The sequence below is a fragment of the Syngnathus acus genome, chromosome 15, assembly GCF_901709675.1.
Source record: "Syngnathus acus chromosome 15, fSynAcu1.2, whole genome shotgun sequence".
NCBI classification, from domain to species: Eukaryota; Metazoa; Chordata; class Actinopteri; order Syngnathiformes; family Syngnathidae; genus Syngnathus; species Syngnathus acus.
This window is the reverse complement of record NC_051100.1, coordinates 1,019,763-1,036,631: the sequence shown is the minus strand read 5'-3', so window position 1 is coordinate 1,036,631 and position 16,869 is coordinate 1,019,763. Positions and strand designations below refer to the sequence as shown.

Genomic DNA, 16,869 nt, shown 5'->3' with positions numbered 1-16,869 from the left:
CTCTCTATAACCTCCCCACAAGCTGCAATAATAATACTCTTTAAAAGCAACAACGAAAAAAAACATGGTCCAGTTTTCTATCGTGATGTGTGATGAGGTCAAAACAGAAATGTGCCAATTACATTTTTTTTTTTTTTTGCACCGTCTATTTACAACATTTTAAAGTGTGCGACTTAAAAAAAGTCAAAACGAAGCAGTGTCTCTGTTATGGAGGAAATAAGCGCGTATCAGGGCTGCGAGGAGGACAGTCCCCCTCCCCACTGCTTTAAACAACATAAGTTATTCATTCTGTAAAAAATATATACATACAATCTCATGTATACTTTGTGGTCTTTGGGCTGCGACGTGCAGCCCCTTAACTATCCGTTTTCGTTCTCTTTGAGCCTTTTAGGACAGTGGATACCCTGCTTAAACTGAGCTTTGAAAGCTTCAGAGCCCCTTCACACCCGACACTGCTGTTGAGTCCGGATCAGCAAAAAAAGTGAGTCCAAATAATATCCATCCATCCATCCATCCATTTTGTCCCTATAGCGTTTGTCCTCGGGGTCAGGGGTGAACCGAGCCTGCACCCTGGACTGGTCGCCCGCCAATCGCATAAAGACAAGCATTCACACTCATTCACAAAATGATGACTCTCCATTTAATTTGTCTAAATTATATGTGGAATCAAAATATGACCTATGGGGATCCAAACAAGCACATGGGTTCACTTGTGGATTAGAGTTGCCATCCGGATTGCGTTTACATTTTTTTGGGAACTCCGGTCGTCCCATACGTGTCCTCTCCACGGTGATGGCGTCGGGTGCAAATGGGTTCCGAAAGTCTCGTCTGGACCATCCCCGCGCTTTGCCGTGCTGCGGGCGGGGTCATCACAAGGTGTCCGAGCTGTTACTACAGGGGCTGATGAGGGCCAAATTGCTGCCGCCTCCACCGGCGCTTTTGTGCTTTTTCAACAGTCTCGTAATCTTCTCGTCGTCCGAGTTGGGGTCCAGCGGCTTGTTGTACTCGTCGTCCTCGTCGTTGTCCGAGCTCTCCTTCATCTTCTCCGTTTCCGAGTCGTGCTTCTTCTTGGCCGAGGCCATCTCGGCCGCGTGCCTCTTCCTCCATTTGGTCCTCCTGTTCTGGAACCACACCTGATTGTGGACACAAGGCCGCAAGAATGCTCAACAGGTCCTCCCCCAAAAGACAGAGTGAAAGCTATATTTAAAGCTCAAATTCCTTACTTTGACTTGGCTTTCTGTCATCCCCAATGAGTAGGCCAGGCGAGCTCTCTCAGGACCTGCCAGGTACTTGGTCTGCTCGAAGGTTTTTTCCAGTGCAAAAATCTGCTGGCCAGAAAAAGTGGGCCTGGAGTGCTTCTTCTTGCCATCCTTGTCCATCATCAGGCTTGACTGAGCTGCAGAAACAAAGACATGTGCATGGTTACATATATTTATTTATGTCAAGAAAATGATCCTCAGTTATACATGATTTTGTTAGATATCTCTTTTATGACTAAAAAACAAGTTAGGATTAAATCTAAGATGGCCTTTTAGTCAAGCCATTATAAAGTTGGCATCATAATTTTACAAAAAGCAGTAAAGCACAATTTAGACTATCATTGTTTTTTTTTATTTGGATTTGAATTGAACTTTAAACTGCGCTTCTGTATTTATTCAGCTCTCAGTAATTGTTTTTAAAAAGGTGTAACAAACAAAATAAAAGCACTTGTTGAGCCAATGTTGCTTGCTCAGCTTGTTTCACAACCATAAAAACCTTTCAATAATAATAATAATAATAATAATAATAATAATAATATCACGGGATAAACAAATTATTTTGTAGCAGTCTCTCATTGTATTATTGAACTATGTGAAGAGCTTTCTGGGTCTTCTGAGGAAAGTTCTACTATGTAAATCAAATTAACTAACAGACCAAAATTTCCAAGTGTGTGTATAAGTCTATAGCATGTGTCAAAGTCAAGGCCTGGGGGGGTTGGGGGCAGTTGCCAGATCTGGCCTGCCAACTGATTTAATGTGGCCCTCTCGAGCAAATGAAGTATTTACTTCATATTTATTGCAAAATGGAATTGCTCTTTTCACTAGTAAAATGAAATCCCCAGAATTGACCATTTGTCTTCCCTTAAAGCAGATTTACAAGCATTTATTTTTGCAGAACCGCTAATAAATTGCCAATGAACCAACAGATTGATTTGCTGCTTTTGACTTCTGATTTCATATTAAAATATACCAATGCCAATTTAAGTCGGGGCCAATTGTGTATGTAATAATAAGATGAGGTGACACGTTCCAACGGCCCTCGCAAGTAAACATTCACTACAATGAATGTGACACCTCGAGAAAATGTCAGAAAATGCCAAACATTCTTCCGTTTCTTAGCAGCACTAAATAGTATGTGTCCGCTTGATATATTTTGCAGGTTTTCTTTTGAATATTTGCTCGAGATGACTTGAAGCGCTTTGCGCGACCTCCCAGTGCAGTGGAAAGCAACATTTCCTTCCTACTTGACATCTCCAAAGTATTTGCAGGTACTTACAGGGACAGGGCACGCGCGGGTCCCTCCACGGGGATCCCTGCATGACGCCCGGCCAGAAGATGGGCGCCCTCCCTGGGAGCTCGGCCAGCGGCTTGGGGTAACGGGACACGGCGGGGCCGAAGTACATCCCGGCGGCGGCGGCGGCAGCGGCCGCGGCGGCGGTGCTGGCCAGCCCGTTGATGCCGTTGATCCTGGGGAAGCCGGCGGAAAGCAGCTGACCAGCGGTGGTGATGGGTCTCCCCAGGATGTCGCTTATTCCGTGCGGGGTGGCCCCGCTGGCCAGATGCGAGTTGAGGCTGGACAGCGACGGCGCTTTGAAACCGGCCGCGGCAGCAGCCGCCGCCGCCGCCGCCGCTGCAGCCGTCGGGCTCTGCTGCAGCGCGTAAGGAAACAGGGACGTCTTCATCTCGGTCATGTTGTGCAACGCCGCCAGCGGGGTGCTGCCCAGGACGAAAGCACTCTGCCGGTTAGCCTCCATCTGCCCCACGGCTAACATTTGTCAACATGAAGTCGCCGATGAAAGTTAATGGACTCTTCAGTCGGGCGCGTTCCCCGACTATCCTGGTGCGGGAACACACCGATTTTTTTCCCAGACGTCCTCTTTGGCTTGGGGATGGCTTGCGTGGGCTCCGGGCCAAGTGACAGGAAGTCGGACGTTCTTGTGATGTTCTGGCCGCTTTTGACGGACTCTTTGCGGTGTGTTGCCAGCGAGGAGAGAGCCTCTGATAACAGCGCAGCCGTCTGCACGCGCGGGCCTCCCATTGGCCGAGGCGGAGGACCGCCGTGCGTTGATTGGACAGGATACCCGGGCTTCTCTATTCCGATTGGACGAGGCAGAAAAGTCCGCTTCTCCAGCAAGCTGCAGCTGCTTGGATGCGCTGCCGAAAAAAGGCAACTTCAACGTTGACGCCGAAGAGAGGACTCCTTGCCAACAAAACTCACTGGATTTATTATTTCACTGCGGGCCATCACTTTTAAAAAGTAGGCTAGTATATGTAAATGTCATTCTACATCATACAAGTCGTCTTTCTAATTGTTTGTTTGCGACAAGCAAATCCGTCCTGTATTTTAAGAACGATTGCACCAATCGTCACAGTTGCAAACTTTTTCTCGGTGAGAAGTTGCGAAATATGGAATATGTTTAAGTGCTCGAATTGGTGCTGTCCATTTTTTTTTATTATTATTAGACAGAAAATGGATGGATGGGTGGGTGGATGTATATAAAACGTTTCAATATTATGTATCCACATCTGCGTCAATTTAAATGCAGGAGATACTGCAGTTCATCATCATGACGCATCTAATAGAAAAGATATAACAAATGCACGCAATCAAAATATTAAAAGCGGTTACTGGAGGTAGCGAAGAATAAAATAGACAATCGTAACGATTTTTTATATCATTGAATTTCGTCGTAATTCAATCATTTTAGACTTTTCATCAAAATAAGATGTCAAATGATTCATTTTTCATGTGATGTATTTGAAATATTGCTTTATTATTTCACTGCTGTATAAAAATAATAATCTGAAATTGAACTTTGCATTGAATATTCGATTTTAATTATTTTAAACATTTACCTGACTTTTTTTTTTTTTTAACTATCCCTATGTTGACTGTTTTTAAAACAACAACAAGAAGATTAACAACGACCAGTTATCTGAACATTACAGTGTAAAGGACAAAGTTTTACACGAGTTAACTAATGCCTGCATTGGAGACAAACAATGTTATCACACTAGAAAGGGGGAATGCGTGTGTGTGTGTGTGTGTGTGTGTGTGTGTGTGTGTGTGTGTGTGTGTGTGTGTGTGTGTGTGTGTGTGTGTGTGTGTGTGTGTGTGTGTGTGTGTGTGTGTGTGTGTGTGTGTGTGTGTGGGAGGGGGGGCTTCAGTCATCACTGTGAGTGCTGTAATATTTTATGGAGATGTAGGGTTGTAAGAGTGAAATATGACCATGTTGTCATTTGAAAGGCACCAAATGCACCTTGCTTCTCATTTTCTCACCAAGGAAAAGATTGTGATTTTTTAAAAGGTTTTCAACGCGAGCTGATTCACAATTGTGATAGTATGTCTTCAAAGTTGAAAGGGTACACATTGGGAAGGTTTTCATTTAAATATCACACCTGGCCGGTTCTCGCATATTTATGTGCATTCTTTTATAAAATACATTTAGATAATCACTACTGGAACAGCTTGGGAAAGAAACACAATAAATCCCAGGCTCCATCTCAATGGTACATCAAGCAGTCAGTGAGAGATCAATGACAAAGAAATGGGCACTTTTTCATTTTTCATGCAGTTCATCTGCAGCCAAACGCTACTCTGCCAGCCCATACAGGCCGTCACAATAAAACTAAATGGCACTTTCAATTGAATAATAATTGACTTGCGTTTACATCACTTCATTTTAAACATTCCAAAAATAGCCGTGGTGCTCACAAAACCAAGATTTAAAAAACAGATTCGATTCGATCAATAGCATATTTTAATAGAATAATCATTTTAAAATTATATATATATATATATATGTGTGTGTGTGTGTGCGTGTAGGCGTGTGTGTGTCTTACATAAATGCTACGTACTGTAAATAAACTCACACGTGCATTTTGGTTTGCTAACTATAAAACGACGGTACTATCAACATTAAACAGTTTATGATCACAATTAAATAACAATCTGAACCTGTTGCTCGGCCGCGATGCGGGCAAATAAGAGGGTCTGATTTATGCCATTAAAATCTATTGTTATTTGTAATAATGGCTCCCTCCACCAGAGGCCTTTGTCTATCCATCGAATGGGAAAGGGTTAATAAAGATGGAAACGATAAGATTATCGGCCTGCAATCTGGGCACAGATGGCAAGGAAAAAGCTCTCACGGGGCAAGATAAGCAGATGTTTGCACACAAGAAGACACCAGCTCGGCTATCTCAATTCCTGATTTCTTTCATTTCTTCCTTTCAATGTCTCACATCTCATTACAAATGACACACTTAACGGCCTGAAGATGAAAATACACACATAAAAAAAACGTTTGTGTTTTCAGGTGAAAACAGGGATGCAATAATTATTTGTCAAAGTTTAATCAATGGCGCAAAGCGCTGAAAAGATGTGTGGGTGGGTGGGTGCATGGTGGAAATTAAAAGAAGCCTCACACGCACTGAACAGCGAATGCGCTTGGAAAACAGGTAGTTGGCGCCACCCTGTGGTGACACTCTAAATCGTGACAGTGAAATCTGCTTGCCGGTCAAACAAACGCTATAATAAGAATGTATTGTTTGTATGCAAAATTCTAAATCAATATTTAAATAAGATATTTTTATAGATTGAAATATTTCAAACTTTAACTGGGCGTAATTCTGATTATTTCATCTAACATATAATGAAAAACTAGCATTCAGTTTTCAGAAAATTGAAATATTACATGAGACCAATTTCTTTAATAAATCATTTTAAGCATGTTTGTGACATTTTTGAAGACCTATTTCCGAAAAAAAGTTTTAGGAAACAAAAGTCCATCAACTAGTTAGTTATGAGCGACGCATTTAAAAATGTGTATAGGAGCACTTCCTGCCTTCATAGACAAAACTGAAAGAAACATTGTCCAATTACCGGAGCCAATTTAATGACTTTTCTCCATCCAGAAACATTAAATAACTTTTTAATGTTTAATTTTTTAATTAACCCTAACCACCCAGAAACATTCAATAAATTGGTAATGTTAGCTAATGAAGGATATCTGGGTCTTTCAGGATGAGTGTTTCATTCATGCTTACATGTGTTTTTTTCTGAATCTAAATCTAGTAGTAATCCATATTACTGGTACTCATTCACTTCAACGTTTACAACCACTAGATGGCAACATTCATTAAGTTAAGCACTGATATGCAGCCTTGCAGCCTCCCCCCCCATCTTTATATATACGTATATATGCAGGCTACATAGGATATTGATTCATGTGAGATTAATTTCAACGAACCTAAAATGTCCTTTAACCTAACCTAACACGCATACTACAAGTTAAGGGCGCCTAGCTTGAATATTTCTCCGCTGTGTTGTTTTCATGTCTCCACAGAATAAAAATGCCATATTATTTTTTCATGTCCGTGGCCCACTGCAAAGATGAAAGATGGTGGTCAGTTCAAAGAAATGTGAGTTGGATGTTTTCTTTTGCGTCATTACCCTGCTGCATGCCATGCATGAGTGTGCCTTGCAATTGTAAGGATAGACTTGCAAATTTGGAAATTCATCAACTGTCTTTGCAGAATGGTCAAGTCGGCACTCGTTGGTTGAACCCTTTCTGTGGACCGGTCTCGAATGCGTCCTGCTTCTCGCTGGAGTCACCCATGATCCCAATGAGGACAAGCAGCAAAGCAAATGGCTAGATGAATGGAATGAAATACAGTATGTGCCAATCATGAAACATTAACCTTTTACTAAAATGCTAATGCTTTGGGGAAAAAATCACAGTTGAGAGTATTCTGAAAGTTCATTTGTCAATGATTTCTAACAAATGATGTCTGTGTCCTTTTGGTGAGTCACAGTGTTTGCACAAAGCCTATAAATGCTTGATAACTGGCCTTATTGAATGGCCCTTCGCTTGAATTAAAGATGAAATACAGGCAGGGTTACCTTCGAATGTTAACTGTGTTGAAATCAAATGAAAGTTAAGCATGTTGAAGGTTTGAACTTCTGCTCGGTGTATGTGACACCGGCGTAATAAGTGTCAGCACGGAGATTAATGTAATGTCTCCTGTTAGGCTGCCATCAAGGGTACGGACTGGCAGTTTGGGAGAGTTGGAGCACCCACAGGGTCAGGTTGATTGATTGCTTTGACACGCAAAGGTCATCATCGCCAGGGCACTGCAGCCTCCGACGCAGCGCCAAGGTCTCAGAAGCTGGCGCCAGTTGAATTGCCTCCCTTTCCCTGTAAATATTGAGCATTTTTTTGGTTCTTAGAGGCCTTTTTCAGGGACGCTGTTGATGTCTGCTGTCGAGGGAGCCAAGTGAAGGCGTGAGAGTCTTAAAGTCAGATGAATGACAAAGGAGGGGATGTAGATTTGGCTGGCGTTGTTCTCTGCTTTCAAACTATTGCAGCTTTTGTATCCCTCCTATTATTACAATAAGTTGCTGACCCCGACACAACAGTGTACAGGTTAGCAGGTTAGTTTACATTTGGCTCGGGCTCATTTTTTCCCAACAGTTCAAATGTAGGCCAACATGACATTTTCATCACAAGGCTTTTATAATCAACAGCACAATATATCGAATCCATCTCATGGTTGTATTATGTCCTAAATGACGAAAAAAATCATCTCTGACTTGTGCTCCATCTCCATTCATGCAATGTGGCTGGAGTTCAAGGTAAACCTATATCAGTCCCAAAAGCGTATTATGTAACAGAAGACTTTTTATAATTTGATGAACGTTTCACACAGCCAGCGCAGGCCTGAAAGACTCTGCAAAAAAGGTGGCTATGTCACGACTCGTCCCCGGTCGGTCCTTTGTGTGTACATTTGGTCATCATTTTTGTCTGTGTGCTCGCCCCTCCCTTCCCCTCCTGTGTCACCTCACAATCAGTGTAGTGATCACCCTCACCTACCTCTCGTTAGCTGCGGTGTATTTAAGTCCTGTCTGCGTGTCCCTCCTGTCGGGTTATTTCTTGTCTGTCGTTGTTACTGCCTTTCTGTTTTTCACTCGGTTGTTTTCTGTTTGCCATACCTGTCTGTCGGTCATGTTATTAATTTGCCTGTTGCTCTCTGTTTCCCTTCATGCTCCATTCCAATTCCCTTTTCCCAGGTCAAAGCTGCATTTGGTCGCCCTGCTCCATTCCACTCCGTGACACGCTAATGCTAGGCCTATTTTCGTAAAATGTTGTGCTCCTTTCCTCAGAAGTCATTACTACATCTGAGAAGTACGATCCGACTGAAGGTGTTTTTAAAAGATGCTGATTCTATGTGCAGGACAAAGAGGAGTGTGATTCCAGTATTGACAGCTTCAAGTCAGACCAAGGATAAGTAAGTCGGGAAAATGTGTGAGGACCTTGAATGAGTCTTTCAATTTAAGACTCATTTACTGTCGAGAGATTCGGCAAGAACCGGCTTCTATTGAGCTCCTTTTGAATTTCTCAAAGTATTATTCTCCATTGAGATTTGGAATGGATGCTACCTCCACCAATGTAGACTGCTCACAATAATCTATGACCATTTCTTTTCTCTCATGCAATTCCTCATTAGAGCAGCTGGTGAGATGTCAATTCTTTCTTTCTTACTTTAGAAACTTTCAAATAAAAGTCGAAGCAATTCAAGACAACAAAGAACACAAAGTAGCAAAAGACTTGGATTCTGATTGGCACTTAGAATTGCAAGGAAATATCAATTGCAAAACGCCACAAGAGAGCAGGCAAGGCAGATAATTAGCTACGTGAGCTGAAGGGGCCACTAAGTGAGCCTTGACGAAGGCAACAAAACAATTTGACATTGCAAATAGGTGTTGAGAAAAAGAAGAATGAAGACATTAATCCCTAATAAAGATTAAAGATTAAAGTCCCAATGATCGTCACACACACACCTGGGTGTGGTGAAATTTGTCCTCTGCATTTAACCCATCCCCGTGTGATTTTAATCCATCCCCTGGGGGAGAGGGGAGCAGTGAGCAGCAGCGGTGCCGCGCTCGGGAATCAGTTGGTGATCTAACCCCCCCAATTCCAACCCTTAATGCTGAGTGCCAAGCAGGGAGGCAATGGGTCCCATTTTTATAGTCTTTGGTATGACCCGGCCGGGGTTTGAACCCACAACCTTCCAGTCTCAGGGAGGACACTCTACCACTAGGCCACTGAGCTGGCCAATCACTTGAGCTCGCTGACTGTGAGAGAAGGCTGATATTGGTTTACATCAGTGTATTATTGCGCCAGGAATTTCCTGGGCTCCTCTATCAGCAGGCTAGTAACCAAATATTATTTTGCTGCATATATGTTTAGTTTTAGCTGTGTACATGGAAGTGTTGGACCATCTGACATGCATTGTTATTGAAAAAATAGCACTCTTTTGTTAGAGGGCTGTATCTTTGTAGGTGATATTAATTAGAATGTTTTTTTTTAGTTTGGGGACTTAGAAATTGTTTTGCATGCTCTCTTCATTCTCTTTTAATATCAGAGTTGAAATGAAAACGTTGACTCACACAAATCTGGGGATTAGGGAAAGATTTGTAACAACAACCTTGGGATTATTAGCGTTATGGCATATTTTCACCTGTATATTTTGTTGGGACACATACCTTGACCATATGTTCAAGTTTCAAGCAGGATAAAATGGAACCTCAGGTTATGAGTGACCTAGTTTATACATAGAAAAAGTCAGCAAATTGAAGCACTAACAATATATAGTCCATGCCAAAAAGTTTGTTTTTTTCTCCTTTATAAGAGTCTTTTCACTTCCTTTATTGTTCTCATTTATTTGTAACCTTACACACCAACAAAATAGCGCTATTGATTTCTCTCATCTCTCTCTTCTCTCTTTCCTCGCTTCTCTCCTTCTCTCCCCCCCCCCCCCCCCCCCCCCCCCCTCAAATGCCCAATTACAATGCCAGTTACATCCGTTTTGCAATAAAACATTGGCAGGATTTGGATTCAGGTCGTCATTCAGGTGAGCGTAAGCACTCCCCTGGGGGCTGCTGCTTGTGGCCCATTTAGTGCCTCACTCCAGGAGAGCTGGAAGCAAGAGGAAAGAGTCACTAACACTGGTCCGGGCGGGCCCATGAATTCACATGAGGATGGGCTGGCTGAATGTCCCTGCTTGAGGATCACTGTCAACACATAAACTCCAGCGAGGAGTCGGCCAAACAATGCTCATTATAGCCGAACCCTGGCAAGAGACAACCACTCTGAATATGATCAAGTATGGATGACAAGATTGTCACTCACATTTATTTCAATTTATTAGCGGAAAAAAAGCGTTGCTGATGTCTGTTCATGCAATTCTGTGCATCTTTGCTCACACAAGTGCAGCACATCTAAAGCGACTTAGTGTGAGTCAAAAACAAATTGGTTCACTTCCTGTATTCGCTCCAGAGCAAGTTGGAGCCTCTGTTGAGTGTTCAGAGAAAAGGAAGAAGGAATTACGGGTTGTTTGCATCCCCACGGTTCAGCAATCAAACTCTGGCTGTTTACAGGCCTGCAAAATTAGGCTCATATCAAATCAGGTGAAAAATCAAGATGTTCTCTAAGCTCTAACATGGTGTTATCTGAAAAAGCCTCTCTAAATATATTATATCCCTTCTTTAAAAAAAAAGAAATGCACTTACGAAATTAACATCTTAAATGGTCACCTTTAAAAATGAAGAAAATAAAACAAAAATGATCTTTTCCACCCAGTTGAAAATGACTTGATTGGCCCAGGACAACATTAAGAATATTTTATTGATTTATTTATTATTTGTTATTTTATAAGTAACGTCTGCATTAATCACTGGCCAAGTAGTAGTGTAGCTTTCATTTTTCAAAAGGTTGGTGACTCCTGTTGGAGAGGATGTCCACTTGACTGCCTCATCAACCTTCAAGCTGCTCTCTTCAACTCACGAACCTGCTCACTCTCCAATCCATCCATTTATACATGACACATTTAAGTCAGCATTCAAAGGAAAAATACATCATAAAGCTGCCATGGAGATTATACTTGCTCTTATTTTTTTGGAAGTCACGTTTTGTTCGTTCTTATGTTGAAGAGTAGAAATATATTTCTAAATGTCTAACAGTTTCAACTAACTGTAATGGAGTCTGACATAGTATTTGGAATTGAATATTATGGAAAGTAAACAAATTTTTTTAAGAAAACATACCAGCAAATAATGCCCTAAAAAAAAACAAAAAAAACTCGTAGGATGACCATATCCAACATGAAGTGATCAAAGTGGGCCATGCTGTGTAATTGCCATATAATCAGACCTCATATGTGTCCAGTCCCCATGTGGGCACAGAGGGAGGGAGGGAGGGAGGGGTGCTGGGTGCTGGGTTGGAGGTGACACAGTATGCTGGCAGAATCTTTCCCCCCGCCTTGTCGCGTCTTCGGGCAAACAGCTGCGCCTGGCCGGCCGGGCAGTCTGAGCCCCCGCATTCCTTACCCCAGCTAGTTTTCAAGCAGCCATCTTGACATGATTTATCTTTCATCTCAACTGTACAACTTGCCTCATTAGGGGATTCATGGATAAACTTGTGACCTTGCAATTTAAAAATCGGTGAAGAATTGCGTGAGCTGCGAACACTCGATGAAACAATTTTCTCTTTTTTAAATTTTTATTTGACAGGGACAGTATCTATCTATCTGCACCACGTAGATCGTTGCTGATGCTGCGATACAAGCTAGCTTGAAGGTGTGTGTGTGTAAAGAAGTCTACTCATGCACACACACACACTTATGACGCCACCTTCTTGATCAATTGTGCAACCTTATGGCCACAATAAGGCCCATTTTAAGCCTTTGGCAAAATTGACAATTTGATGTGAAAAATTTCAATACCCATGAATTTTCAAGTACAAACCTTTTGACCCCAGCCTCACTCCATTAGTGCAAGGTGCACCCACCATATGCTTACTTGTACATTGCATTGACATCAATGAAGCATGAGCACACATATTCAGCCTATATGCAGCAGTAGGGCGGGTTAAGGGGGGCGCAATTGAATCTTGGTGACTTTTTGGACGTGTCTGCGGCCTAAGACATGCATCAAGGGCATCCAGACTAGGTTTTGCTGAAGGTCTCAACAGGCGGCCAGCTGCTCATAACAGTCTTCACCTCGGGCGCCGCTCAAATAGCAACACATCTACATCACCGTAATGACACTCTTTCCCTCTCACTGTAATGTTGAACTCATGTGTGTTTTCAGCCAAGAATCTATCACCAGCATGGTCACAACTGAAAATTGCCAATGACAAATTAATCAGTCCTCTTGTGATCATTTTTGACCTTTTATAATGGAAGTTGAGTCAAAATGCCTTTTTAATGTGTTCCCATTGACGTAAACACTGCATTGGGATGAAATACTATTGTGTTTTTGGAACAAGAATTTGTCTTGTTCTTGGTGTGTAATCAATAGATGAATTCTTCTTATTATTACTATTATGATCTCACAGTTTTATAAACATTTCTATATTGGTGGTTCATTTGAGCCTCTTTGTCTGTTATGTTTTATGGGTGAACTGGGATGAGAGTGAGTGAAGCGCCAGAAAGATGCATGACCATTTTTGTAAATAGGTGCTTCATCTATTGTCGACATGAAGTTACGGTTACACTTTTTTTTTCTTCTTCTTTCACTTTACCGTCTAGCGCGGTAGTGACACTTGTTTGCGGCTGGGGATTTCTACCGTGCACGACAAACTATTGGAATGCAACCATGTATGAAGTGCTTGAGGTTATGTCACGAGCAGACATAGACAGGCCCACATTTGAAAAGGTGGAGTGTTCAACATGGCACTAGGTTGCACTATCCAACACGGCAGGAAGAGGTTCATCGACAGTTTCACACTGTTGCCATTTGTTTATACGATTTGCCCATTATGGAATAATAATGCATTGTGCACGCGGTGAGCCTTCTGACGAATACAAAAGCCTAATTAGCATTTACATAGGTTATTAAGATAACTAGATACGGGGTAAAGACTTGAGAGAATTGTGTTGACCATTCAACAAAATACATCCTGGCAAATCTGACATTAGTAGATTGGAATAAAAATGAGTTCAAGAATAGACGGAACAATTTGCTACTTTTATTCGTGATATTAATGAAGAGGTTAAGGTTGCGCATATACATCTATTGAAGCCTGTTGTCTAGGTGTGCGCGTGTGGCAAAATCAGATTGTATTCAGCGGCCCGAAGACTCGCTCGCAGCCTTTCAGCTTGACCAATCAACTGATGGGCGATAAATGCCAGTCCATTTCCCAAGCTTGCGTCTTCCTGGAAAAAAAAAAAAAAAAGCGCTGACACTTTTCATTTGTCTCCTGATGGGAGGGGGTTGTCTGGTCCTCTCATGTGGCAGATAAGAGGGAAAGCAAATGAACTGGCAGAAAGCAAAGTGTAATGTCACTGGAACGACTGGCATATGAAGAAAGGTCCCGGAGTGAGTGTCATCTAAACAGCCCACAGCATAAATGACCTCAGCGAGACGCACAGTCAGAACTACGGCCGTTTGATCTCTCAAAGACCCAAATTAGCTGAGGTTGGAGGTATAGAAATGATCTTGACACTTTCTTATAGGTCATCTCAGCTCCACATACCAGGGGCCTACAAACATAGCAGGTGTTGCTTCAAAGTCAGCAGCATCAGACGAAGGACTAGACATCAAGCAAATATTTGGGTGACATATGATAAAGTTCCCTCCCACTCTGTTGAAACAAACACCATCATGGAAAGTCTTCAAGTCAAATTCCACCTTTTTTCGATATTACGTTCTTATAATATGTTTCACCATGTTACATGAATTGCTTTGAAAAGTTCTTCCATGGTTTGGGATACAAAACAAGCTAGTGTCGCCATGGTAACACCCAGTCTGGTTTCTATGAAAGGGATTTGCAAGCGTTTGCATTAACCAATGTTGGAAAAAACAAACAAAAATGTCTAATGTACTTATTATTTCACATCATAAAGAGAAGGAATGCCTCAAGAGAAAGAAACACACAGAGGAATGATCATAAGGCAGAACACCAACAGCTCAAAGAAATCCATTCAAACGTTCTTCACTGATGAGGATAAATTCAGCTACTTCTAGCGGAGTCGTTCTGTTTCAGTGATTGATGAGGTCATAATAAAGCAAACGTTACTCATGTCACCATTGCTACTTTGAAGAGTTTTCCCACCTTTTGTGCCCTCGAAATGCACACCATGAATCATTTGACAGGAGTTTTGGACGTGGTCGTCGTAGACGGCCAGATATACTTCTTTTGCTAAAACACGAGAAGGACAGAGAGGGACAGTGTACTGTACTTGGATACTGTTTGAATCATTTCGCTGGAAGATTAAAACTGCGCGCATCCTTTTATTTATAGCACAAATGCACCACTGCTGATCTTTTATACAACTGTAGAAATTTCAAATGCGTAAGAGCTGATCTGCAGATGTACATAGGTGACCTGCCTGCAATTATACAGATCCTGTCAACTCAGGGCTTTTTATTGCGGCATTCAACACGGACGGGTAAACATGAAGGATCGATTCCAAACATGATGATATAGTGTTGGTGGCACGCGTCCCCCCTTTTACAGAAGGTAAGCCTCAGGGGATTTATTTGTGTGCAATCACTTTGTGGGTAGGTAATACAATTCCCTGGTGGTCACTGAGCGAACCATCCAGCGGAGCCTCAAGAGTAATCAAGACAACAGCTTTAACTAAGTCATTGCTCAAAACTTGGTTTTCCAGCTGCGTTCTTGGAAAAGCAAGAATAGCAGAGGTCATCTGCTTGAGCTGCTGGGGACTATTGATCCACTTGATTGTCATGTCACAAAGAATGAATTAGCGTGACCTCTTTGTGACAGCCGTACACTGGAGGAAACACATTGGGCGCATCGCATTTATTCACGTGTCCAAGAGGTAACACTGGACTGATGTGGACCGTTTCAAATGCATTTGTGATCACCCATACTATTTATGGCAGCCAATTGTTTCACCGTGGCATTCAACGCAAAATATGGAGCTGCTTTCCTTTTCGTCTCTGGGAAGGCTTTCTACAGTCTCTTGAGAACATTTAAGTCTATATTCTCTCTGTGTCTCTGTCTCTCTCTCTCTCTCTGAACATTAGTCCCTTTCATGTGGTGCTTTCATATGATAATGTGCTTCCACGAAGTCGCAAAGCTTCACTCAGACACGGTACATGACGTACATACTACGTTCTGGGCTGACGATTGAAAACACAGCAACATGTTTAGCATCAGTAAGCAAAATCAAGTATGTGTCACCCGCCACACTTGTAAGGTCACTTGTCAAATGGATATATGGTGTACAAAGAGTTGATTGTCAGTAAATACGTGCACATTAGAATGCATGAACAGAAAGGATGCAATATTTTGCAATATAACCTAAAAAGACAAACCGTACAATGGCTTTAGACTTTTCACAAAACACAGTAAAGATACACTAAATGAGCCAAATCTAAACATGGCATTCTTATTCATACTGTTTGTGGAATATGAATTCATATATCATTTGAATTTGACAGTAGTCAATTAACTCCCATTAGTCATTTATAAATCTTTGACTTCATCATACATTTATACGCTCTCAAATTTGAAACATATCAAAAGTGACTAGCTGCAGTTTGGTCGGTCGGCAATTTGGTGCAGTCAAAAGAAAAATTCCCCCCCCCAAAATTGAAAAGTCTTACTGCAGCTCCGGTTGAACAGCAAACTGTCTGCCGTGCTGTCAGAACAGCGATCTGGACCTTTCTCTGCATCATTTTGACAAGTTTACCACTCTGCTTTCTCTGCCTGCCTGTTGGATCGGAGTTGAAATTTTCCATCGCGCTGTTGTTTGCTGTTAAGCAAACGAGTCATCAGCTGGTGGCCGAGCACAATGACACCTCCGCACATGGAGCCTTAGAAGGAGCAGGATGTTTTGGTGGCATCTCGCCGTGTTGCACAAAGTGCAAAGAGCGGACTTTCGGTTACTTATCTTACTTCTAACACAGAGGTCAGTTTTAATGTCAAGACATTTTTTCAAATAAGGCCAAATCCTGTTTTATTCCAAAAATAACAAAGTAAGGTGAGGCTTTAGAAAGCATGCTTAGTCGAATCCATTGCAATATTTGTTTTATACAAGCAGCAGAGCAAAAATAGCTGAACTCATCTAATTAAGTCATAGGACATACCTGCAGGCTTTTGCTGAACTTTTCGCTTTCCAGCATGGACACAACATAAACAAGGCTCATCAGGCCGCCGGGAGAGGAGAGGGGTCAAGTGAACCAACCTGCACTCATGCAAAGTGCGCAAACAACAAGGGGTGTTTTGTTTTTCTACGTACATATTTGATCCTTTATCGTGGCAGAAATTCTTTTGGGCTATTTACTTCAAGGTTAAATACAAACCTTGTCGTGAGGGGCAACAATCATGTCACTTCACCAATTCTGCCATTCTGCAAAATAAAATGATTTTTTAAAGAATTAGGGGGAAATGTTGAAAAATGCCAAATCGGTGTGATAAAGAAGAGAAATGGTAAGAAGGCTGTCAACAAAAAAAAATCAATAAAATCCAGAGGCACTGATGTTGTGATGAATTGAATTTCATGCATGCCATATGTATTTCAATTTGCCACATCAATACATATTTATGTATCTGCATCTGCTATGCATTAGTGCACC

General features: G+C 41.9%; 1 protein-coding gene and 1 long non-coding RNA gene across 2 annotated transcripts; one reads left to right on the top strand and one right to left on the bottom strand.

Moving 5' to 3' along the window:
• Positions 1 to 746: 746 nt before the first annotated feature.
• nkx6.2 (NK6 homeobox 2) lies at positions 747 to 3,245 on the bottom strand. Its single transcript, XM_037272444.1, has 3 exons — positions 2,536 to 3,245; positions 1,224 to 1,396; positions 747 to 1,133 (listed from the first exon to the last, which is right to left on the bottom strand). Exons 1-3 carry the CDS (start codon positions 3,029 to 3,031, stop codon positions 870 to 872), a joined length of 933 nt encoding a protein of 310 aa, XP_037128339.1. The 5' UTR covers positions 3,032 to 3,245; the 3' UTR covers positions 747 to 869.
• A 3,558-nt stretch (positions 3,246 to 6,803) lies between these two features.
• On the top strand, positions 6,804 to 7,853 carry LOC119134811. Its single transcript, XR_005100402.1, has 2 exons — positions 6,804 to 6,936; positions 7,293 to 7,853. It is a non-coding gene; the product is annotated as an uncharacterized LOC119134811 (long non-coding RNA).
• Positions 7,854 to 16,869: the final 9,016 nt, after the last annotated feature.